At 39.7% G+C, this 25,946-nt stretch overlaps 2 protein-coding genes across 3 annotated transcripts in view; both read right to left on the bottom strand.

Moving 5' to 3' along the window:
* Window positions 1–4,540: 4,540 nt before the first annotated feature.
* On the bottom strand, window positions 4,541–12,260 carry LOC138598262 (beta-1,3-galactosyltransferase 1-like). The gene is made up of 4 exons (XM_069670010.1): window positions 12,180–12,260; window positions 9,789–9,969; window positions 8,543–8,809; window positions 4,541–7,048 (listed from the first exon to the last, which is right to left on the bottom strand). The coding sequence occupies exons 1-4, from the start codon at window positions 12,203–12,205 to the stop codon at window positions 6,467–6,469; spliced, it is 1,056 nt and encodes a 351-aa protein (XP_069526111.1). The 5' UTR covers window positions 12,206–12,260; the 3' UTR covers window positions 4,541–6,466.
* A 3,951-nt stretch (window positions 12,261–16,211) lies between these two features.
* il1rapl2 (interleukin 1 receptor accessory protein-like 2) overlaps window positions 16,212–25,946 on the bottom strand; it is a 375,845-nt gene continuing 366,110 nt past the window's right edge. The window contains exons 12-19 of one of the 2 annotated variants that reach the window (XM_069669702.1): window positions 25,635–25,744; window positions 22,160–22,305; window positions 22,000–22,077; window positions 21,779–21,895; window positions 19,689–19,808; window positions 18,827–19,066; window positions 18,642–18,672; window positions 16,212–18,390 (exon numbers count right to left, since the gene is read on the bottom strand). In XM_069669702.1, coding sequence (XP_069525803.1) covers window positions 18,302–18,390; window positions 18,642–18,672; window positions 18,827–19,066; window positions 19,689–19,808; window positions 21,779–21,895; window positions 22,000–22,077; window positions 22,160–22,305; window positions 25,635–25,744 — 931 coding nt within the window. In that variant the 3' untranslated portion in view covers window positions 16,212–18,301. The remainder of the gene's footprint in view (window positions 18,391–18,641; window positions 18,673–18,826; window positions 19,067–19,688; window positions 19,809–21,778; window positions 21,896–21,999; window positions 22,078–22,159; window positions 22,306–25,634; window positions 25,745–25,946) is intronic. The other variant, XM_069669703.1, reaches the window with a different exon arrangement.

Genomic DNA, 25,946 nt, shown 5'->3' with positions numbered 1-25,946 from the left:
CTGAAATGAGACATATCAGGACATGACTAATACAATGGTTTGAGTGTTTTTCTTCTTCTTCTGTGTTTGTCTAATTGTCTGTTTTATAATCTACAATAATTGTTTAAGCTTTCATGTGTAGGTTGAATAATGAGTTGAATAATGATGCTACAAATTAATCAACCACAAATGTCCTTACCCATATACACCGACTTGGAGAAAACGACTAAAGAGGACAATGTGAACAAGAGCAACAACACTTCAGGAAACCATTTTGTTGTGTCTCAGCGCAGATTGAAAAGGAAGAGCTGACAACCTAAAAATGTCTCCAGATAACTCTCCTGTAACAACCATTTTCAAATGATTAAAATGCCCATAATGACACAGTACATGAGGCAGCAAAGACTTTGAATTTAAGTAAGCCTCCTACTAGACCTGCATCAAGCTAACATATCATTGGTAGATATGGTATCAAATTGATCTGAAAGTGTAATTATAAGCTTTATCATTTTCTATTTATGTTTGTGTGTTTTTACTAAAATGACTAAAAGTTAAGATGGATTGCAATAATCAAATTAGTATCTTCCTTTCCACAGATTTGCTGTTCATTAGGATTCTGTGGTTTTTTTTGGCGCCCCCTGTGGACAAAAGTGGACTAAGTAAAACTGCAAAGTAAAAGATGTGGTATTTCTGATGGCATCTGGCAAACACCTGAAACCTGTACAATAACTATGCTGTCTAATCAGCATCTTGATATGCCACACCTGTGAGGTGGATGGATTATCTCGGCAAAGGAGAAGTGCTCACTAACACAGATTTAGACACATTTGTGAACAATATTTGAGAGAAATAGGCCTTTTGTGTACATAGAAAAAGTCTTAGATCTTTGAGTTCAGCTCATGAAAAATGGGAGCAAAAACAAAAGTATATATATATAAGCATTTATATTTTTTGTTCAGTGTATGTATATATATTATTTTTTTTCTTGAGTACTTATTTCATCACTGCAACAAAACAAACTTTTCATTATTGCAGCTCATTAATGAACTGCACAATGAAACTTGCAGTAGTACAGGTTAATACCGTAGTTTAGATGCAGTGATGGCGAGGCTAAGTGAATTGGAAATACATCTCCACAACATGGAAACTCAATAATTAGCTGTAGCAAGTCCTCTTTAGCCGGTGCGGGCTGCTAATGTAGTGTCAGTTCCCCTTCCGGCAGCCCCTGTAGAGCCGACACCCCGACAACACCGGGGTGGCTGTGTGACTGTCCAAAGGACGCATAGCAGTAACAGAGGACACCCACAGTCCTACTATTCACGGACACACACCAGCAATGTGCGGAGTCGTTGCAAAACAAAACTTAGTCAACAACTTAAAGTAGGTTTTGTAGTAATGGGAGCACCCGCCCTTGACGCCTGATCTCATTTATTTTAGTCGCCAAATAGATTTTTACCGGCATTTGGCGAGTGGCGGGTGCTAATTTTGGACCCTGACACCAGCATTGATGTGCTTCATCACAGTGCAGTAATATCATTTAGATTACAGCTCAAAAAACATGTTTAAGTGTACAGTTACTTTTTAATGTCTATATTTTACTCTGTGTGTAACCTTTTTTGTTTAACTCAGAGCACAGAGCAGTAAGTGGACATCAGCAATGTGCAGCACAGGACCACTAACCAATCCCAGCATCATGACAGTTTAGGGAGAGCCTGAGCCACCTGAAACTGCCTGTAGGAAGTGGGCTCTATAAATGTAGCTTGAAAAGAGCAGTCTCAGGCAGATGTCAAGCAACATACTCAAGGTCCCATTTGAATTTAAAAATAAAAAATCAACAAACCAATATCCGAGTTTGTTGCTGGTAACGACAGACTAGTAGAAAAATAGCTAATTAGACTGTGCACCTTCCGCCGTGTAAATAGGGCCCTTAGAGTTTTGGTGATAGTCTGCAGTTCCACCAACAATAAAACAACAAAACTGCAGACAGTTCCTGATCTGACCTGGTCTGTTGCCATAGACACAGTTAAATAGAACAGCCATCATTGTCTTGTGCTGGTTGAATCATTTTTTGGATGCTTTGAGATTCACCAGTTCATTTTTTTCTTCACTACGTGTGATTTAGAAGCCAAAAAGCCACTTCTCAGCCTGTGGCATACAACAAAGGCTTTACTCAGTATATGAGTCAGACCTTTCGACAGATCTTGAGACTTCCCGCATGTGACAACCTGTCCTGAGTACCCGCAGAACGCTCTCAATGAAGAGACTGTGAAGAAAACGTTAAAGGTAACAAAAAGAGATGGAAAAGGCTTTGTTTAAAACTGTTCATCGTACAGAATGTGCCCAAAGACAATATTCTGAGCTGATGGGACAAAACTTTTGTCTCGGTGGATTTTGTCCCTCCCTAAGGGAACAAATTATTCAAGCCAAGCTCACAAAGAAGCATGGGGCACAGAAACACTGCTATGACAAACCAGCAAGCTACAAGCAAAACGAGTGGTATGACATGAGATTACAAAAGGTAACTGCAAGAAAAGTGTCTTGAGGAAAGGAAAGTAACACAGACACAAGCCTATTCCTTTCATGTACCTCAGATACAAAGTATCTAAACTAGCCAAGAAGAAATGGTGAAAATGAACATTGATGGGGCACAGTGTGTGAATTATTTGTGTATTGACAGGTAAATGGAACTGTAAGTATTGCTGCAGTGTGCAACTATCTCACTGTAACATCATTTCATCACACTCCACTTTCAGGTATACTCCTTACCAGCCGATTGTGCTTCCATACTACATTGTATATGTTATACTTTTGTTTATGTATATATATGTTTTCCATTACTTATTTTTGGGAACCAAAGCCAAAAAAAATAGATGCAGACAGCTGTACTGTTAAAACCAAAGACTTGCTGTACCTAGATTTGTAAAACCAGATATTGTTGTATACATTGTTTTAATCCTCTCAGACAATGAAGCAACAAACATCACATGTAAATTTGATAGACTGGGGGTACTGCATTTAACCCTCCTGTTATCCTTGGGGTCAATTTGACCCCATTCAATGTTTATCATTCAAAAAATAATAGTTAACTTTTTTTTTTTTGCTTCATATTTCATGACTTTTCCTAACTGATTATGCATAAAATTATCATGATGATATTTTTTCAATGTGCTGAACACATAAAGCATGCGTTGGTGTTCCTCTGGGGTCAATTTGACCCCAAGCTGTTTGAGCTGTGTAAAACGTGTCTGTGTGTGTGTGTGACCTAACATCCCCACACCTGCAGGTGCAGAGTTGATACGTTTGAGTTGATACATAACGGGGGGGGGACAACTATTCCCACCAGAACTTTGATACTTCTCGTGGTGTGGGCATGTGGGAAACAACTTGACTTGTGAACTCCTGCCAAAATGAGGAAGCCAATGTAGGCTTGCGAGTTGATCACATCCAAGTCTTTCCAACTACACATACCCCTCTAAAATTATCCCCTCTAAAATTATCATCTCAAGTACAATATTTTCAGTTGATGGTTATATGAAGAGCTCGAGTAATGACTTTATGTCTTCAACATGGCTGACTGTGTGTCTGGTGGGACACACTCTGAGCAGCACGTCTACCTTGTTGTTGAAGTGAGTAGAGGGACCATAATTTTCCATTTTTGGTGCTAACATGACATTGGGGAGGGGGAGACAATATTCTCATGAGAACTTAACCACACCATAGGCATGAAGGTGTGTGTGTGGAGGGCGGGGTATTCCCGCAAGGACATTGCATTCTGACATTCTGAGACAGAGGATTGTGTTGAGGAGTGGTGTTGACCCTCCTGTTGTCTCTTAACCACCAGCAGACACGAGCCCTTCCAAAAATGGAAAGATATTATGGTCCCTTTCCCCACTTCAACAGCAGGGTAGACTTAGCACTACTAATATTATCAAAATGCTTCCAGGCCCCACCAGATATGCAATCAGCCATGTTGAAGACATCAAGTCATCATTAGAGCTCTTCATAACACCATCGATTGAAAATATTGTACTTGGGATGACAAATTTGCCGATCCCAAGCCGGGATAACAAAAGAGGAGGGGTGAGTGAGACTTTATAGTGACTAACCACAAATATGTTACAACAAAAAGAGATAAAAAATAATTAAATAAATATGTTTAAGAGAGGAAAGGGAGGGGGTCACCAACATCAATCAATATGGTTCATTATGTGAGAGTCATGAATGTGCACCCCAAATTAGAAAAGATTTGGATGAAAGATTTTCAAGATACCCTAACTCTAAAACTGAAAGTTTGACCTGATGGTGGCGCTACAGGAAAGGTCAGATCATCACCAAAACCAATAGGGTTCATACTCTTGTGTTCATTAATGTTGTCAGTAAATTTGAGAAGATTTGTATGAAAACTTTTCAAGATACATTGATTCTAATTTAAAAGTTTGGGCTGATGGTGGCGCTAGAGAACAGGTCAACTCACCGATAAGTTTCATTATCAAGGGGTTATTTATGTATTCAACTAATTAACAAAGTGCCTGACACAAAGACTTGGTCAACAATTTTATGTAAATCATTTTCTGGAGGCAAATATCCCTGGGGTCAGATTGACCCCAAGGGTAAAATGTGTTAGTTTATTTGAGGATAATAGGAGGGTTAAAAATGATCCATTGTGAAGCAGGGAAAGTCTTGGGAATCAAATGCTGTTATCATTTACTCAAATAACATACTTATAGTTTACATATATCAGTTTGTCAAGTGGTTTTATAATGAAACATCTTCAGTGGCTGCAGGCTTATTTCATGTGAACAAAATGCCATTTGAGAATACAGACAGAATAATCACCTCAATAGACACATTTTTGTACATGTTCATGGCAGTCCATTCAAAAGATGTTGAGGCACATTGCCCCTGTCTACTGAACAAATGGTGGCACTAAATAAAACGTTAGTAGGATTCAACCATTTGGTACAGTTAAATAAATATTCTAAATTAATATTTGAATCTGGGCTGACTGAGTGACATTTGCAGCTCGTAGCTTGAAAAAACTAATCACAGCAAGGGTGCAGGTGGGATACTGCAACACGCAGCTGACATTTTATTTTGTTTCACTGTAGGCACACAGGTCCCAAAGGATATGTCCCTGCCTGTCTTTCAATTTGCATTCACTCGTTCATAAAACACACGTTGCCTGTAGCTTGAGCAAATGCTGTGTAATGTAACTGTCCTGCAATAATTCCTCATCTTATAAGGGCTGTACTGTGTGTTCACTGTAACCCAGTTTAAACAATGATGTGACTAAATATATAAAAAACCCTTTCAGTGTAGCATAATACAGTTAAACAGAACAGAAAACTACTACATCCAAAATTAGCACAAAGTTGAATCAACTCTGCCTCAACAACAAACTGATCACCCCCAGAATGTCTTGAAGTATACTTAAAGAAATGTAACATGTCTTTGCACCTTCACAAAGTCGTAAGGACGTGTATTTAATGACTTTGTAAACAGTTGCTGGTGTACTGTGTATAAGCTCTCATGAATTCAAAGAAAAACTCTATTAAACTCAAAACTCATGAAAAGATGTCATCATAAAGTCATTTGGCATGCAGGTACTGGTTTAGAGTACTGACACATAACAATCCATATTAGATCTCTGTTCACTTGCTTTTTGAAGAGTGCAACAGTTCTGTGTGCAACAAATAAATGTTTTGAGCTGAAATTTGATCAAGCAACCAAATGGATTTATTGCACATTTTATCTTATAATATTTGGTGTCATCAGCATGTAATTGGGTTAACTGCTGCTAATACTGTTTGCTTGCAAGTTAGCTAAAAGCTAAAAAAGAGTGTAGTGAACCATCATGGTTTACTAAAAAACAAACACCTAGCAGTATCTTTTATTTTCTAGTTAATCCAGGTTGCGGTTACATTGATTATGACAGGGTTGTTGCAACCTCTGTGTTGCAGCACACTGTTAACTGTCCAGTGTGTCGTTGTGCACTTTGAAATCCACTATATGCAGCAGTTGTGTAACTAAGGCATTTTCCTCTTGCGAGTGAACTTTCCGTGGTACATGTATTAGTACATCCCTGGAGATAAATGATAATCTTTCCTCATGCCATTAAAGTTAGTTGTAAAATAGAATGAAACATTTAACCATTACATGTGCTTGGAGTGCAGACAGCTCCAAATTTGATGTGTGCTAACTACTTCCCCTGTAACCGTACTGTCGATTGCTCAGCTCACTCACACTGGTTACATGCTGGATACAAAAGAAAGAAAGCTGCATGACCACCACTGCAATTTAAATACTTTTTTCTGTCAAATCTGGGGTTAATTATGTGAATGATTTGTGAAATCTTTACAAACACCCAAACTATAATCAGAATTTGCTCATACATTTCACAATCCATGATTAGGCATCAAAAGTCTGAACAATACTTGAAAAACAAAAATATCAGGGCAGTAAGTTATGATGTGACCACAAATCGTGACTAACAGCCACTTGTTCCCCACACACGTGAAAGCTGTTTAGAGTTCTGTAGTATTGTTGTAATGACAGAGGTCCAATAACAGTTGCTTGTAGGGTGAGGAATCTTCACCCTGAACAAACCACCATGAGGAGGATCAGTCAGTGAAATTCCTATATGTCTCATACACAGTCCCACGTACACATCTTCAATGTAAACAGCTTTAATGTGTGCAGACGCTCCCAGTATCCTCTGTGGTAAATCCAGTGAGAACACATAGCCCATTCCCAGGGCATACGGGGGGTATCTAGACTCAGGAAAGACTGAAACAGGCATGTACCACTTTGAGTTATGGTCTCTAAGAACAGCAGCACCTCTCTCCACCACTCCTGTCATGTAAAGATGTCGGGGGGCTTTCAAAAGCATGTCTACAAGGTTATGGACATTAAGGAACATGTCTGAGTCGACCTTCATGGCGTAGGAGGTGTTGGGGCAATGGGAGATGAGCCATTCAAACATGAGCATGGTTTTTATGGTGAGGTTGTTGTAGGTGTCCAAGAAGTTACTCAGGAGGATGTCATGATGTCTTTGGCTTTCCTGTAAAACCTACAGGAGGGGAGAATTTAGAGCAGTAGTAAACAGCAAAGCAGAAACAAGTTTGTAGTTCACCTATTTTCACATTCAGCAGACATGGAGCAACATTAGTATTCTTTTGAAGTTGTGTTTCTTGCCACCTGGCAAATGTCAAACCCGCTCTTTACATTAACCATCATAAGCCTTTAGTCGACTTTAAGGTTTGATCAAACAACAGGATGCATGTTATCACACTCAAGACGTCATTTGAGCACTCGTGATTAATCAGCGCCTTAACTTGTTTTATCACACATTGTTTTTTCCCATCCTGTGCGTCACATGCCTATCATCCTTACGGCTGATTCACACTGGAAGCGTGGTGTGTGCGTGATGGCTGCGGAACGTGTTCATTTTCATTTTAAATGCATGAAAACAAATTAGAGTCTTCACACTGACGCATGCGACTCAAGTCGGCAGTGTGAAGACTCTAATTTGTTTCTTTTTACTTTATTTGTAACTTTTCCAGGAAGTGATTTGATCAATAAAGTCACTCACAGGCTCCTGAATGCGGTTCCTACTTAATATTCGTTGAAATAAAAACATAGTCATAAGTCTCCAGGCCATAACTGTATATGTAAGTAAAAAATAAATAAATAACATCATGTTATGGATGTAATTTGGGTGCTATCTCTCCCTCTCTCTCACTCGCTCCCCGTCTCTCCATTTTGGCTCATATGTCGCTGTGTGTTAATTAAGGTCCTGTTTCTAATGTAAATAAAATCATTTTCTTTTCAGACCAACCCACAGAAACCTTTAAAACAAAGACCAGAAACTACCCCTGGATATGGCAAACAGCCAGGTAAAGTGAAGAGTGATTAATGTATATTTTTTATTAACCTAATTATTATTTACAGTTGACGCCTCTTCATTCATTCCTGTATATAATAAAACTAAATGGCATTTATAAAGAGAGCATATTCAAATTGTTTATGGCCTTTATTAAGGTAAAACTCTAGGTAGGTAAAAGGGCTGGCAGGATCAGCCCAGCTGAAGCCGCAGCCGACACACAGCCGACTCGCAGCCTGTGTGAAAACCTTGACGGTGCGAGCCGGAGCTTTCATGCCACGCAGCCGTCCTGCTCTGCTCACGCTTCCAGTCTGAATCAGCCGTTAATCTCATCTCTTTGTTACAGAATGTAATATAACACACACACACACACGCACGCACACACACACATACACACACACGCACGCACGCACACACGCACACACACACACACACACACACGCACACAAAAAAAGTCATGTTGTTCACAGGAATTTCCCTCACAAATGTTTCAGTGCATTGGCAACAATGCTGTCGACCAAATTCTGATGACTACTACACAGCTTACTGGAGACAGTCTCACGATATCTTTATCTTACCCTCTGAGGCACATGCTGTAGTTGTTGGCCTATTGATTTTGTAAAAAGCAAGAATGTTTCGGGTGAAAGAGAATTCAGTCATTTCAAAACTGAGTCAACTCACTTGCTCCTTAATGGGCTCTGCCCTGTCTTCCACTTTGGATAGTCCCAGCAGGAAGTAATGGCTGACCATCTGACCCAGCACTGTGGTTTCCGTTCCCCACGTGTTGCGGATTACGTCACGGGCCTCTCTGTTTTGGGGTGCAACCGGGGTCATAAGGACCAGGAATGGGCTTTCCTGCTGACATCTATTAGGTTCATCCAATATGAAAGAATACTTGCCAGGATATTCCACAAAGAACTCTGATGCTGAAGGGTTGGCTGGAGAGATCTGTGAAGCATAAAGGATTTTTAAGTGTTGCATCTCAGTTGTTCAGGTTAAATCAGGTTTTATTACTTTACTAACTTCTTGTTAAATTTCTTATTAAAACATCATTTTCACAAGTAACTTGCTCAGTATAAGTGACAATATTTGGTCACGTTGTAACATTTTCAACCTCAAGTTCATTAAGGCCATAAATATGTCTACTGTCCAAACTTCTGGCTTTCCATTGACTTTGTATGCAACTTTGCAGTGTCTAAAATGAATTGTGTGTTCTGTGTGAACACACCATTTGGGAAAACAGAAATTAAAACTACTTGTTAGCATGTATGGCTGTCTCACGTTCCCTGCATCTGTTTAGCGCGTCAGCTGTGCAAATCCTCAAAAATTAACACTACGTGACCGGTAGGGGCAGTGTAGTGGCAGAGAGAATGTGACAGGGTCAACACAGCAACAGGCAGAAGGTTTGAAGAAGAGCTGATAGATCAAGTTAGCAATTATCCACATCTGTACGATGTGTTATTACGGCTACACAGAGACAAACATGCCTGTCAAATAGCTGGAGACAAATAAGATCATTTTAGGAGTCGATGTGGAAACCTGCAAAACTAAATCGGAACAAGCCCGGGACCATTATCTCGTGCACTGTGGAACATGTCGGAGAGACGGAGTGGGGGCGGTGCAGACGGTGTGTTCTTGTCCATCGAACACACGAAACATATTCTGCCGTGATCTCAGAATTAACATCACAGTAACCTCCTCGAGTGTCTCCATGTCTGTTGTTTACATCCCGCACATACAGTAGTTGCATACAGCCTGAGCTCTCTGGTCTGCCCTGTAGAGGTATTCTCCAGTAACATGCGTTTTGCAGAGACAAGTTTGTGAACAATTACGTTCATGACGCAACTGGTTGTGTACGCGAATGCAAGGTCAAGCAGCAAGTATATCTCCGGCTTAAGATGACATGGAGGCTATTAAACATACTTACAGTGCCAACTGAAGTAGTCATATGAAGGTCAGATTGACTTGGCCCTGAACTTGTCCAAAAGTTCAAAGGCCACGATACTTTGAGGCTTGAACTGCAGAAAATTAACATGAAAGATCCCATCATGAGGAACAGCGTCATAAAACTCATCAATCGTGGAGCTCTTGTCCATTTGGTTTTTTCACTGCCAAGACAAAATGGAAACTCTTTAAAGCCCCTTAACTGTACATCAGGAGCACTTTACAATCCATTACTGGATTGGAATCAGGAGCACTTTAATAATATAGCCTCTTCCTTGCCCAGGAATGTAGGCATTCCTCATCAGCTGTGATTTATGTGAAACTGTATTACGCAAAGGAAGAGGCCTCCATTAAGATCTGCATTCATCAGAAACGACCACAAACTGTGCTGGACTGCAAACACTACAACATTTGATGGGATGGTATGTGTGTTAACACATTGCACACATTGATATTGGCTACCTATTATACTAAACATTCTCTACTTACTTTATATGTGATTTATTTTTTTAAAACCACACCAATAACAGGCTGAATGTAAAACCATAGGCACTCTCAGTATTCACTGAACTCAAACTTAAGACACGTTATGTAAAATGATGCTAATCTTGGCCGAGCCCATGTTATTAAACCTCCCTTATTCCTGAAACAGGTGCTTTATTATCTTATTATTTTAAGGCTGTTGGACTCTAACATGGGCTAATCTGGACACTGTCTGCTGACAGCTGTACCTTGGACACCCATTGTAAGCATCCTTCACTGTGTCCATGGTGCATCCTTCTCTAAGTCACACAGGGGAAACTCTTATCCAAACACAAACCTGCAGTCTATGTCACGTCCTGCCAGCTTCCTTAGAGGGGAATGCTTGGCCTGTAACACTACAGATCGGTCCAACAGACAGGTACGGAATGTTTTTTTTCTGCAACTTACAGACCAATGAAAAATTTATTTTTACCATCAAACATTAGGTTAACTAATTGGATGTACATAATTCCACATTTGTAAAAAAAAAAAAAAAAAAGAGTTTTACCTGTTATAGTTTACAATTTTTTTATAGATTCATTTGAGACATAAATAGTGCCTGGAATAAATCTGTCTTAACCTATTTTTTATTAAGCTGACATATAATATCACGAGCACTCCAACCTCTTATGGGTTTAAACCGAATATTCTGAGATGTCTTTCGATAAGTACAAAGGACATGCAGTAGTTTCAGTCATCACTCTGTAGCCTGAGAGTTCATATGACAAAAGCTGAGCAATAAGCAAAACTTCAGGATTATGTCCCTGTGGAAAAGGAGAGCTTATAGGTGATTTATTAGATAAATTATGGGGAGAAATATTGTTGAAAAGTTTACCAATGCACGCACATCAAAGCGATAAGGACCAGGTGCTGGGCAGAAAAGGCACAAACAAGAAAAACAGAGTCCGCACACTGGATCATGCTCCCAAGTAGTTTTCACCCATGGTAGTAATTAAATAAAAAGTACTTGTGAGCATGATCCAGTGTGTGGACTCTAATGTATTTTTCCCTTGAGAAATGTTGTTCCTATCTGATGTTTGAAAGATCATAATATAATTATGCATAATCAATCCGAGACATATCTATTTTGATATTTGCTTTTTGGGTTCAATACTCGATTGACCTATACAGCCACACAGTCACATGAAAGTGTACACTGTTCATCAAGACATTAAAGGTAGAATAAGTAGGATTTTCCTAGTAAAATAAAATACAGTCTTTTACAAATATAATATAAATCATCACTAATGGGCCTCTATACATGTGTGTTGGTGAGTGTGTGTGCAGACCCTTGTGAGACCCTTCCCTCTGCATCTATTCTTTTTTGAGGAGGGGCACTGTCGTGGTGCCCTGAGCCAATCACAGCGTACAGGTGTGTGTGGGAAAGGTTCAAATTAGCAACTGGGCCCCATTCAGACCGGCGAACATGGCGAAAGAGCGATGCAGAGTTGGCCTTCTTTCTGTTGGACAGGTTGTTGCCTCAAACCGGGTAGGACAAGCTAACCAGCGGTTAGCATGCTAGCGCAACGGTAACCGGCATTTAGCATGCTAGCGCAAAGGTAACCGTGATGCTGTCGCTGTGAGCTTGGCCGGATGGGCGTATTCTCGCATGAGACAGTGAGACTGAGCTTCTGGTGACAAAGAGCCCAGGAGGAGGGGCTCAGTTTGAACGTGTTGTTGACAAAATGCAAGAAAAAATTATTATAGCTTTAACTCTAATCCATTTCTAATAACAGGGATATGTTTTCATCAAAACTTTCATACTTGAAAAGAACACACTGAGCCTTGGACTTTACGGTGTGATCCTTTACAGTCAATACATTTTCAGTGAAGGAAATAAAAATCTACTCACTGTTTAAAAGCAGATGTCTCCCGCATTGTGGAAAGACAGAGAAAGATTCCTGAGCGGACTCTTGTGACAACTACAGAGAGAAGACAGTCAGTGGGTAGAAATGAGGATGTTACTGTTGATATCTCACTGTGAGTCGACACTGTGGTTTGTAGTGGACTACGTCAGACAAGCAGGTCAGGCCTTTTTCAGAACAGTCATCACACTGCTTTGAGAAATACAAGTGAAATCAGGTGCTAATGAGCTGCTGTGTTTAAACTCTTTCTCTCTTACAGATTCATGTTTAGTCAACTGAACCTTTCTGCCATGGCATTTATGGGAGCTCAGTAAAAACCTTTTCTTCATGTTTGGTGAATGTGTTTCGTTGTACATTTAGTCAGTCCCACTTCCTGAATCATTGAAATTACAGCTATGGGGTTAAAACGTACCTACTCTTCCTGTGTCAGTATAATGAGTCACATGGTAAATTCCTCACTATCGCTATTTCAACACATTTAACTCAGTCAGTATATGATTTTGTTTTTAATGAAGTGCAACACTATTTGCACGTTTCACAATAAAATCGTACTAGTGTAGGGAAGAGATTTACTTCATGTCTCCTGCTTTTGAAAGGCTTTTAACATGAAGGGACTGCGGAAATGTTACATTTCTGCATTTCTGTTAAACCACAGCAAATAAAACAACGGAAGTTCCTTCTGCAAGATCATACAATATAGGAATATGAATCAGCCTTAGAAGAATTATACTTGACTTTTACTCTTTAGCTTAGGTTTACATATCTGTTAATAACTGTGTTCACTGTGTTCTCCCACAGCAGTTGTGTATGTGTGTGTGGAGGGGGGGGGGGTCTAATTGCTGTGTTTCACATCTAAGACAAATATCATAAACATACACTTTTGGTGAGAAACACATGATAAATACACCACTAGAAGTAGCTTTTTATTTAAAACAATAAAGGCCAACATGTTGACAATGGAGACGGGGCTAATTGTCTGAAAAACATTAACAGCAAAAGCACCAAGAAGGCCTCTTTCTACTCTTTCTCCGGGTTTAAGACAACCTCAGCTGGCCAGCAAACACAACCATAAGGGTGCATGCGTTTCCTAATGCATCTGTCCCCTTTCCTCTTCTGTCTCTCTTTCTAGTCTAAAACCTTCCTCAGTTATGCCGTAACAACCTTCAGCAAAGTGTGTAAAACATTACATGAGGCAAGGATTGCACCAGTACCTTCCAGTGTACTTCCCTGTAATTGAGCCCACGTTATATATTCATGTACTGTGTATCTTCGGTTTATACATTAGTATAGTATGTCTTGAATGCCACATAGATCTCTGTTCCTAAATATCAACAGAAACTTTAGTTGCTTTGGAAGTTCAGTGGAATGGAAACTGATAGACCACAAACTTTCCAACTGCGCTGTATATGACCACGACACTATGGCTGCTTCTCATGTCCCTTATTTGATAGCTCCTCGCTCGAACCGGAAGTAGTTCCGGAGCCGCCATGTTGAGGACCGTCTCAAAGCTCTTATCGTTGCTAGGAGGAATGAGGAGCGAGGGGAGAGGAGAGAGGAGAGAGGAGAGAGGAGGGAATTCAGAGGAGTGATAAGTGAGGATACACGAGAACAGCCTCCACGGAAGTCTTTTACTGGCCGACACGCCCCCTAATTAGATATCAGTTAGTGATTGGACGCTGCAGCTGATAAGACTTATGTGAAATTTCACAACATCCCCGGAGTTTCATACCGCAGAGAGGAAGAAGCGGACCTTAAAACTGACTTTACAGGGCGCCTTGAAACCGACTATAAACAACGTCGGTATAATGAGTTGGTATTTGACAAGCTGAGATCGTTAAGAACGAAATATTGATCATAACTTGTCGTAAAATATATAAAATGTAGTGAATAACTGCAGATTTGGTTTGTTTTCTGAGTCAACATCTAAAAATAAGAAATCCAAAGTAGCAAAAACAGATTCATTTCTATTAAATTTAATCTAAAAAAATACCTCTTGTCATGATCAGTTATCCCCCTGCTAACTTTTATTACAGATGAATGAATGAATTCAGAGGGAGCAGGAGAGTCTCTGATCATCAGTGAGGTCGGGTTTGATCAGCGTGAATTGATTTCTATTTATCCTGAAACTTTGAGCCTAATCAATAATGTTCATAGTTCATGAACAGACAGTATTTGGGCTTATTAAATAATTAATTCAGATCAGATGATCAGTGATCAAAAATGTAAATAATGAACAAATAATATAAAGACATAGTGCTGTAGGAAATGTCCGTATGGCTCTGCAGCAGGAACACAGACTGCAGCCTGTCCGTCATGTGCAGGTGTTTGTTACACAGGTAACAGGTTACAGAGAGGAAACACTGTTACTGTGTGTTTTATTAGAATGAATACAGTGCACATGTGTGACACAAACAGCTGTTAAAGCAGACTGACAGCTGATCCAGCTGTGATCAGCTGACGCGATCATCACAAATGGACATCGCAGCACGTGACGCTTCATCAGAAAGGACGTCTCATGTCTCGTAAAAAACATTCCCTCGTTTCCTCTCTCCTCTCTTGGTTTCCTCGCGTCTCTCCATGCGTCTCTGGTGGGAGGGACTAAGACGCAAGGGAAAGACGCAAGTGAAGGGAACATGGATGCAATTTAAGAGAAGCAGCCAATGTCTCATGAAATCGGCGAGACCTGCAGCCATGAACTTTTGAACTCTTTTGAACTGCTTCCTGAAATGTCATTGTATGAATATGAAGATACAACACCCACTAGTGGACGTTTTTTGCTTTAAACATTTTTTTTCTCATTGAATACACTGATGAGATCTATTGAACTTGGTTACTAAGGTGAATTTGTTTGGATGGTATAATGTATACACACTTTCTGAATCTTCTTAATCCCTCCTGCTATATACGGCTATACTTATAGAAGATGCATCTCTGTCTAAACCTCAGGAGTGACTTATCAGCTTCAGCATAAGGTGACTCAGATTTTGATAATGAAGTACTTCAGAAAACATATGCCTATAATATCCTCTAGTCCCCACCATGAACGGCACTTCGTTGTTTCGTTGTATTTCTTTGTTGTCTGTTCTACAAACAGCTGATCCGATACTGTGCGGTATCAAGGGCCAATGTGCAGAGTGAGACATAGGGAAAGGGCTGTCTGAAGTTAATGAGAAGCTATGACAAAAAACTACAGTGTACACTCAAACTAAAAATGTTTGTTTATTTGTAAGACTCTTTCAGCTGGCTTAAGTACGTGGTACTCTTGACCCTGTCTGCAGCACTGCTTCGGCTGGCTTCCCCTAACAGGGCCATGCTGACTTTTATCTACTGTATGTAGTACACATACTATTTATAAGTACCTCATACAACCCCACTTCAAAAATTCCAAACGATCCCTTACAGGTCTGGATCTTTCCTTCCAAATGTTTTGGGGGGGGCCTTGAGCCTATCCCAGCTGTCATTGGGCGAGAGGTGGGGTACACCCTGGACTAGTCAGTCACTCACAGGGCGGACACATAGAGACAGACAACATTCACACCTTTAGAGTCACTAATGAACCTAACAAGCATGTCTTTGGACTGTGGGAGGAACCCTGAGGCCCCTGCCAGTTGAATCAGGATTCAAACCAGGAACCTTCTAGCCATGCAACCTCCTAGGACCTACATCAGATTTGAAGTTCCATCTCTTCTGATGCATACAAAGTTTGCAACTTCCTGACTTTTCAAGCATATAAGCTTTGGGACAACCAGGCTAGCCACAAAAATTCTTCCAGTTCAGATTCAGAATGAAGTTTCAGCACATCTTTGTGATTTATTATCAGGCTAGTTACTAAGTTACTAAGATGCCTTAAAAGTGTGATTCACTTTGCCTCGGTTCAGTTCAGCTCAGTTTAGCCCAGCAGAGTGAGAAACTGGTTTTACTAAGAGTTTGAATGTATTCCCCTATTATGAACAGGTTTTACAATGCCACAAATACGTCCAGCAGAGTTATTTAGAAATCCAAAAGATGTTGAGGGGAAAGGAAGTGGGCTCAGAGTCAGGGATACATTTGAAAGACATGTCTGGCAGAATGGAGAAAGAGCAGAGGAAAGAAGAAATAACAGTTGTGTGTGACGACAGGCCTCGAAAATGTATAAAACAACTCAGATAATTTTTATTTGCTCTTTGTTAAATTATTTCAACCAATATATCCAAAGAATAGTCAAAGAAATGAGCAAAAATGAAAAGACAACCACTATACTGTATATTGCCGTTGAATATAACAACTCAGATAATTAATTATTGTATCAAACAATCTCAAATATCCAGGATTCATTGGTTCGAATAAGACAATGACAGTTCCTTTGTGTAAAACATTATTCACTTTGCTTAAATATCATGGTAGTTATCTTGGTATCTTAAAGCTCAAAAAGAAGAATGTGGTCTGGTTCAGCTTGGAGTCCAGCTATGTAAGCAGTGAAGCCCTCTTTGACTGACTCAAATCCAGAGTGACATCAGCCTACAGTAGGGTAATACTATCATGACCATCCATCCATCCATCTATTCATCCATCTATTCATCCATCTATTCATCCATCCATCCATCCATCCACTGATGGAAAGAGGAACATAATAAAAGCAATAGTGGCTCTGGGTCCCACACTATTATGACGGTTTTAACAGAAAATTAAGGGAACAAATCACTGTCATGTATATGTCTATGCAGAAGTTATGGAAGCTGTACAGAGATTATTGTAACAAACATTAGAAACAAAGCCTGCAAAAATGCTAACCAACCATCAAGAAGGTTGAAAAAAATAAAATAAATAAATACGAAAAAAATGTCTTCGGAGTGACACCTCCTTCTTCAGTTTTAATCACAACTTATTGGCTGGACAGAAAAAAATACTGTATCAACATAAGACCTTTATTCTCCTCCATACTAAAAGAGGCTGCAAGAAATGTTGTGTCATTTACTCTTTTATCTATGTTTATTTGATACTCTTTTAAAATCTAAATGGGTGGTCATGCAAATAGAAAGAGCCAAGTCCTTTATGCTTTTAGCTTGATGGTAAAAATCGCCAGGTCACCTCTTGGCCAGTTCACCTATTGATGAGTTTACTAGTTGCTAGGTTTCAAAGTCACGAGCTAACTGGTTGGTGGTCTCATGGTGTTTTTTGGCATCCCCCTACTTTAGGAAGTAACTTGCCTAGGAGTCAATTTGTTTTATAAGCTAGACATGTTTCAATATAACCCAGCTTTCTGTGCTTTGCTATCTTTACACTCTTACTAGAGTCTATTTCTTCTCTAAGTCCACCATTTAAGTTTTAAACACCAAACCAAGCAGCTAGCTCGGTAGCCAAAAACTGTATTTCAAGAGGTTGGCTAGTTGATTTAAGGTGGACTGGTATTCCAAAATCATTGCTTGAAGTCTACTGACAAACCACCGAGTCAAGAGATATACTGTCAACTCAGCTAGGTAGAAGATCGACTGGCTTTCCCACAATACGCTACTGTTGTTTTTCAGTTGACTTATTGATCCCGATCGCTAAACAGTTGACAAATCAACTGGTTTTCTGGGTACACAGCTGGTGTGTGTGCTCCAATGTCAAACTTGATGCGTTTTTGACAAGCGGAGTATCCCTGTCTGTGGAAACGTGCTCACTGGAAATTTTCCTGGACCTTTTCATTAACTTTCCACTTCATTACATCCACATGTCCATACCTGTTTGCAAACTGTGTTCACTAGTCCATTGCTCATGACCACTCACGTTGTATAATAGTGCTCCCCTCCACTGGGTCTGGCTTAACATCTTACACATCAGTTTGTAAGTTTGTAAGAAGTTGGTAGGTCCCAAACTGTGCATCTGTCTTCAGCCAGTATAACCAATCATTGTGAATCCAAGGTGTACACAGTTTTTAAGTAGTCCTCGGTTCACAACGTGGGAGCAACAGGCCCAGAACTATTTTGCAGGCAGTCCGCTAGCCGTGTCTCTTGAAAACCAAGGCTGTACACAGTTCAAAGATCCAATGAAAACCTGTCAAAAATCAGTCTAACACATGTCTAAAGCCAGTGCAAAAGTAGCCTGTAAACCAGTCTGATCATCCAGTTAACATTCCTTCTACCAGATGTCAGAGCTTAGTTCTCTGCTGGTGAGCGGCCCGAAGGTGCTGTTCAGGTGGAGTTCTGGCTTCTTCCCAAGCGTACTGCTCTGAGGGACCTGGGAAAACGAAGCACAGAGGTGATTGGCAGGAATATCCCTTTCACCACAACTCCTTGCAAAAATGTACCACTTGTAAGAGAAAACAGGGGCTGCAATCTACCGTACATTCAGTACTATTTCATGCATATAGTGCACCATGCCTATAAAAGCTATACTGCATATAAGAGTTATTTCCCAGTGAGTTAAAATTAGGTTTGATAATAGGAAGATACAATTCCTTCTTTAAATTTTCTTTTATCCAAACAGACCTCTTGTTCCCCAGTGAACTGCTCTGAACCCCTGGGGAGAAAAGAGGGGTTTTATTTTTATTGTGTTTAAACTCCAAATACATGCACATTAACAGCAGAAACGCAATTACACAAAAGGATACACTGACTAGATGTTGGATGCTAGAAACTAACTAGGAACTGCAAAAACCTGTCTTGTCTCCCACCTGTCCATTCAGTAGTGTCATTGGGATGTTGCAATAGACGTGACGCCCCCCAGGGCCCAAAGTGGAGAACTGTACGGTGGAGGGAAGTGGGAGGGGAGGCGATAGGGAGGAGGGCTGTGTGGGAAGCTGGAACTCATAGCTGCGGCAGAAATGCCTCATTTGGGCTGCTGTGGCAGTGTGACCGCCTCCCAGTGGCAATGTCATCTGGTTGTAGTCAGGAATCTCTGTCGCCAAGGCAACCTGCAGTGAGAAAACATGACCATTTACTTTTTTTTTTACCCTAAGAATGTTTCCAAGAGAAAATTCAATTAGTAATGTTTAACTGTCTGAAGAGACGGGTCCTGTAGTCTTTTCACAGCGCGCTCACACACTGTATAGAGGCGCTTAATTAGGTAAGTAATGTAAAAGTAGATGCTTATTAGTTTCCATTTAGCCTTATGGAAACACTGTTAGCCATTTCTATCATCATGTCATCAGAATCTTTCTGAAACAACAAGGAATTTGCATAATGTCGGTTAGAAGAGTTTGTTTTAAACTTTGTTTGCAGCTATAGCCCTAACATATTTTTAAACTAAACAAGAGAGGCTCATGTTATCAAAATTCTTCGTTTACTTTGATTCTGTACATAATATAAGTTTGCCTAATCTGTGTCCTTGGAATATTGAAAGCCTGACCTATAAAATTCTTGTTATACTATGTAATCACCTCTGTGTATGTATATGTTTGCATGACTGTGTCTGCACCTTTCACTTAAAGCAATCTTGCAGTGGGATGCGTGATTACTACCAGACAACTCCGGTTTCATAAACACAAAGTCTCAGTAACAACATCAGCCTGAAGTAATACACATGCAACAGCTGACCTGATGATGTCCATGTCTATCATTCTGGGGCACCAAGGAGGCAGAGGTGGTTGTCATTGCAATGGTGGAGACGGTAGTCTGTAGGTCACCAAAGAGACCCTGTTCACCAGAGTCCATCACCTGTTGTCATGGAAACACAAATAGCACTTAGCTTTGAATTGTAATCATTTATCATGATTAAAAAAATATATATATTTATATTACAATGTATGAGAAGAAGCATAATCACTTATTATCACTTATATAGTTTTATTGTTGTCCTCAAACTATTAAAGACACACTGATGAGCCCCAGTGTGGCACTGACATGCCACCCTACTGCTGTTACTCACTAGAGAACCGGCTGTGTATTAATTCACAGACGAAAATAGTCCAGCAGAAAAAATCTATTCACTCTTGTTTGAATAATATTTGCATAAAACAAGAGTGCTCAGCATATTCAGGAAAGAGTTTTGGCTGGAAAATAATTCAACTATACTTTTTTAAAGATGCATTTTGTTAGAAGGAGTGTGGGCCTTGGGCAGTTTACCACAGACAGAGTATGACACAAGGATTCAGGCATGTAATGTCATCCTCCAAGGTTTCAGTCTATGTTTGGTGGCAAGAAGTCAAAACTCACTTACTTAATATTTACTCTATGTTTCCCAGCATGATGGACAGCTTGAATTCAAAACCACATTTCAAGAATGTAGGAGTGTGTTTTTGGCCCATATATTGAAAGGGCACTTTACTTGATTATACCAGGCTTTTCAAGCACGAAAAATGTCTAGCCACTTAAAAAAAAGTGTTGAAATTCGTTGGCTTGGCACTATGACTATTTGAAAGGCAATGTTCTCAGTTGGCCTGATGAACAAAACTAGAGAGAAAAACAATACCCAACTGGTAAAACATCAAGCTGTTCCATGATCATAGAAATCCTCACTAAAGGTTTGTCTATGAACTCGATCTCTGCATCGGTGACTGTTGCATTTAAGAGGTTTACTCTTTTTATTTATCAATTAATGATCAATATGTATTGGTCTAAAATACGTCATGCACAGTGATGCATCTCCCAGCAGGTCAGATATTCTACCAAAAGATAACATGCTGAGGTGTTATCATTTAAGTGTGCCACTGTAACCAAAGATGATAGGCACTGAATATTTATTAAATACAATTGAAGTGAAGTGCAGAGATGAAACAGAAAACTTGCAACTGTATATCTCTCACCTTCAGTCAGTCAGTCAAGTGTAGTAACTAACTACGCTGCAGACTGCATTCTTTGTGAACACTGACCAAACACAGTGACACCAGTCTCATATGAACAAGTGGAACTTTGTACTTTGAGCATTTGTGAGGTGCTCTGGTGCCATCTCCAGACTTAAACAAAGTCTCATGGAGCTGTATCCTTAATCCAACTGTGATTTCTCAGGGAGGAATTTCCAGCACCAAGCAGCATGTACATCTCTGTAATCAGGGCACTCATCACCTGGGGTGTTAAACGTGTGAACATTTCCCCCCATTGTGATTCCAATTTTCCTACATTACCTGTATTTAGCAGACATTTCAAAGACCATCTGGTTGTGAATATGTTCCCTCAGGGAAGCATAAATAAATATGCACACTTCAATTTTTGCTATCATTTTTGCCATGTAAACGTATGTTTTGTCTTCACATGTGTGCTTCACACAGTGCATATGACTAGAAGGAAAAAGGACTTGATTAAGATCTTCATCTTAATTTAAATTGAAAAAAAAAAAAGATCTTATTTTTAAAAACTTTTACACTTAAGGGCTGACAGTTTCCTACTATAGAAATTCTTTTGGAAGCTACAGTCAGAATCAGAATCGGGCTTTATTGTTATTTTAGTAGGTTCACACATACAAGGAATTTGTTTTGGTGATTTGGTGCAGAACAATTAACACAGAACTATAATAAAAATATAAAAAGCAATACGTATAATACAAAATATGTACAACAGGTGTGATTAAAAACTGAACTGTAAAGGTTTGTGGTTTCTTTTCCAAAGGTGCCCTTGTGTGTTAAATTGTGAAAAGCTGCAAGATGTACTGTTTACACAAACACATCAGACTTTTGTTAATGGAAGTGTACCTGGCGTCTGGACAACGTCTCTCTGCGTTTAGCAGGCATCTCATAGACCACATGTTTCCAAAAGTTGGATGACAGCTCGTTGCTCTTAGCACCCCTCCACTTGATGATGGATAAGACCTGCCGGGAAGAGATTCAAATCATTGTTAACATAATTGTCTTGTTGTGTTTGTCTCCTGCTGTCTAATGACACCCTTCTTTCCCTCCTTCCTGTCTCTGTATACCTTGATTGTATGTTTAAGTGCTTCCACTTCTTGATAGTTGATAACATTCTTTAGGTCTGCACACTCTATCATGATCACCTGGAGACACAGAAACAAAGAGGTAGTGTTGATGACACATCCATCAGATTGTTGCATTTACTGCTCACTTCCCCAATCTTACCTTGATCTCCCCAGTTACTAGCATGGAGTGGAGGCGTGTCTCTATCTGGAAGATACTCCACCCTCTTTTGGCAACGAACTCTGGAGTCAAAACAATGATCAGACGTCTGCTCTGTTCCACGCTACGAGCCAAGTCCTCAATGTAGGCTGGGAGAGACAGACATGAGGAGAAGGTCAAATCAATCAAAGACAAGGTTACAGACGAATGATCCTGACATAGGCAAGGCTGTAAAGAACAATAAAATACTTCATGTTAATTAGCATAAGAGGTGGTTGTAGGGGTAATGTTTAACCTCAAATTGAGAGCAAGGCTTCCTGTCTCCACCTGTTTGTAGTCTTTACGTTTAACTAGCTAAACAAAATGATATGTATATATCTCAGATATGATGACATATGAGAGTGGTATTGATCTCTTCAACTAACTTTAAAAGATGATTATGATTATGTTTTATTAAAAATGTTGAACCTTTCCTTTCTTTGTTTCCTAAAACAACATGAAACTATTGGAGTTTAAGTTTTATTCATCGCTGATAACAGGAAAGGAAACATGAGCTCCAAATGGAGGGGGCAGAAAAAAATGATTTAGACACTAGTATGTATGGAAAACCTCCCTGTATAGTGTCTGCCTTCTATTTCCTGGCAGCATCCTTCAACTCGCTTTCTTCATAAATGACTAATATGACTGACAAGAGTATAAAGCAGAGTGGCAGAACTGCTTGTGCAAGAGTTTTGGCTCTGACACACGCAGTGAAGTCTGCCCTAAAATGTGGATCAGAGTTGTGCTGATACACCACAACCATCAGCTTTTACTTATGACCTAGGGGGCAAAATATGAGCTTGAGGGGGTAAATGGGCAGCTGATGAGATGTGAAGAGTGAGCAAATGTGAGGTACAACCACTGTGTGTAAGAAAATGATGCAATATTGAGCCAGAATCCGTTTTAAATGTTTTGTTTTCAGCGTTGCTGTAAACCTTCCCAAACTTTCCCATTTGTTTTTTCCTCAGATTTGTTGTTACCAAAAAAGTCTGGAAAGTGTGTTCTGTAAATATTCTCTCTTTCTAATGTCTTTCTTCTTCACCATCACTTTCACTTGCAAACTAAGTTAATGACAGAGGCTCCCTAGCAACAAATTGCAATTTCATGCTCAATTTGAGGAGCAAATAGTCCAGAACAACTCAAATGTCACTCCCTATCCTTCCAGTCTCCAGGTCTCTCTCATCTTTCTGTCTTTTGCTCACACATCCCTCCTTTCTTGCCTTTCACTTCTATTTCCCGCTTTCCATTTTTGAGAATTATGTAAATCAATTAATTATATGATAATGAAATAACACAAACCAATGACCCAGTCTGCATCTTTTTCTGTACCCGTTGTTTATTTTTCACTGCGTTGAGAATTTGGGAGAGCTAATGGAGTGGATAATTGAATGGTGTATTTTAGGTCGCATCGCCGGGTTTCTCTGTCATTGGCTTTAGTGAGCATTGAAAAGTCACCTCTCTCTCTGATTCATTCTTTCAGTGTGTGTTCCTCACAGCATGTAACCTTTAGTTTATTCACAGCTTAGACTGAGTAATGTGTGGAGTTAGGCATGGTGGACATTTGTTTTTGGGATGTTTTTAGGGCACAGAGAGGAATATTGATATGTGAGTTTGGTAAAAAAACGCTAATGCACTGTGTGTAATGGCTCTATTTTTTATACCATGCATAAGTTTTATACTCCATTGAACATACCAGATGCCTCAGAAAGAACTAAATGTGTTTAATATGTTTTTAAAGCAATAACAGGTTTACAAATGTAGTCACCTGGAACCCAAAGTCATGTTGTCTATTTAATAATACATAGAATTACAAAGGCTACAGTCAGTGTTGGGGGTAACGCGCTACAAAGTAATCCTTTACAGTACTCAGATTACTTTTTTGTTTGAACGAGTAACGTAATGCATGACTTTTGCAATTCAAGTAATCCGTTACTTAGTTACTTTTTCATCAAAACTAATCCGTTACTAAGAAAAAAAAGCTGTATTTCCCTTATCCATTTGTCGCCACAAAAAAAGTTACATTGTTTTCATGGAAACAGCTGTGCCTAATACTGTATGCCTTTGCCAAATTCACTGTCAGACTGTTAGCATAATAAAGAGCTGTAAAGGTTATACTGCATCTGTCATTCCTGTTATCAGGCTGCAGAGTTACAGGTTATGGGCTGTAATCTTGACAATGACAGCAGCGTCAATGCATTAAAATGTAGGCGTACAGTAGGCTACACGCCGTCTGGACAATGTAACTGACCAGAGTAAAGAGTCACAGAGGGGTCATTTTAAAATATAAAGCAAAAGTAATCTAATGCGTTACTTTTCTCGGTGGGTAACGCAGTAACGTAACAAGTAACTTTTAAAAGTAACGTTACCCAGCACTGTTTACAGTGAATGATATCACTCGCTTAGGCACTGTTCTAATTATGATATCAACCAAAACAACACTTACTTTTGTTACTTTTTATGTTATCCATTCAAAAAAAAGATCAAGGAGATCAGTAGGACTATAGTAAAATATAAACTGTTCCCATGTTATCAATATAATGTGTGATTATGGATGACGTCAGTGTGACAACATCAGGGTAAGAATAAGTGCATGTTGGCGGGGCAAGTCCCTGCCCCCAAAAATGTCTGTGATGAGCTTAGCAATGATGCATAGGTGTGAATGTGTGGGGGTCATTATATTTGACAATATACTGTATGTGCCTCTTTTTAGTCAAACACTATTCATTGCATATTTAGCCACAATGACCTGCAAACCTGTGCTGAATTTTGTTATCTGTGTGCACGTGTGTGTTGGTGTGTGCCAGGTCAGAGCGTTGACAGATAGAGCTATAACAGCTATATTTCCCCCTTCAATTGGACAGAGAGTGACACATAACCCCAGAAATGATGACTAATGCTGCACGTTTTTTTGTGTGTGTGTGTGTGTGTGTGTGTGTGTGTGTGTGTGTGTGTACTTTGTGCACATTATGTGTCCTCTTCAGCATGGCCTACCTATTGTGGATGTGAAACTGAGATCTAGACATGAGCCAAGTTGGGAAAGACACAGACTGTTAGTTACAAAGTGAGAGTATAAACATGTGAGAAAATGTTTTGTATTATTGTTTACTGCTGGAGTATGTGTGTGTGTGTGTGTGTGTGTGTGTGTGTGTGTGTGTGTGTGTGTGTGTGTGTGGTTTGAGTGTACCTGGGATGTAAGCCACATACATGTGACACCCGAATTTCCCCCTGGGATCAATAAGGCATTATCTTATCTTATCTTATGTCTGTTTGTTAGTATGTTATCATCAAAATTAGCATACGCATATTCTTGTTTATTCTGACAGAGTGATGAATTCTGGGTATTGTGGGCTATAATTGTCCATCAAGAGATGAACAGGATGCTTGTGTGAGGAGGAAGGCGAGGTGTAGGTGAGGTAGATAGTCAGTCATGTATACTTACTACTGCTGGGTATAAGATCTCTATCTGGTAGAAAAAGCTTGTATCCATAATGCTTCTCTAAGACGTCTGGCAGGATCTCCAGAGCAAATATTTCCTCATCGCTGCTCGTCCTGCCGGGGGAGGGAATAATAGTTATGGCTCCAAACTGAATTACAATGAGAATCCATCAGTGCAGTGTGAACCATGGTTTTGCCTGCAAGTGTATTTAAAGTGACTGAAAGAAAAACAAAAAACAATACCCAGAAATTGTGTAACCACGCTCCATTTAAACAACAGCAAAGTTTTATATGGCTGTTACTGTGGAAAAGAAAT

This window comes from Semicossyphus pulcher, unplaced genomic scaffold (assembly GCF_022749685.1).
Source record: "Semicossyphus pulcher isolate SPU_LCO1_2020_fin unplaced genomic scaffold, fSemPul1.0.p SCAF_2, whole genome shotgun sequence".
Taxonomy (NCBI): Eukaryota; Metazoa; Chordata; class Actinopteri; order Labriformes; family Labridae; genus Semicossyphus; species Semicossyphus pulcher.
The sequence above is the reverse complement of the archived record's forward strand: the minus strand, read 5'-3'. Positions and strand labels throughout refer to the sequence as shown.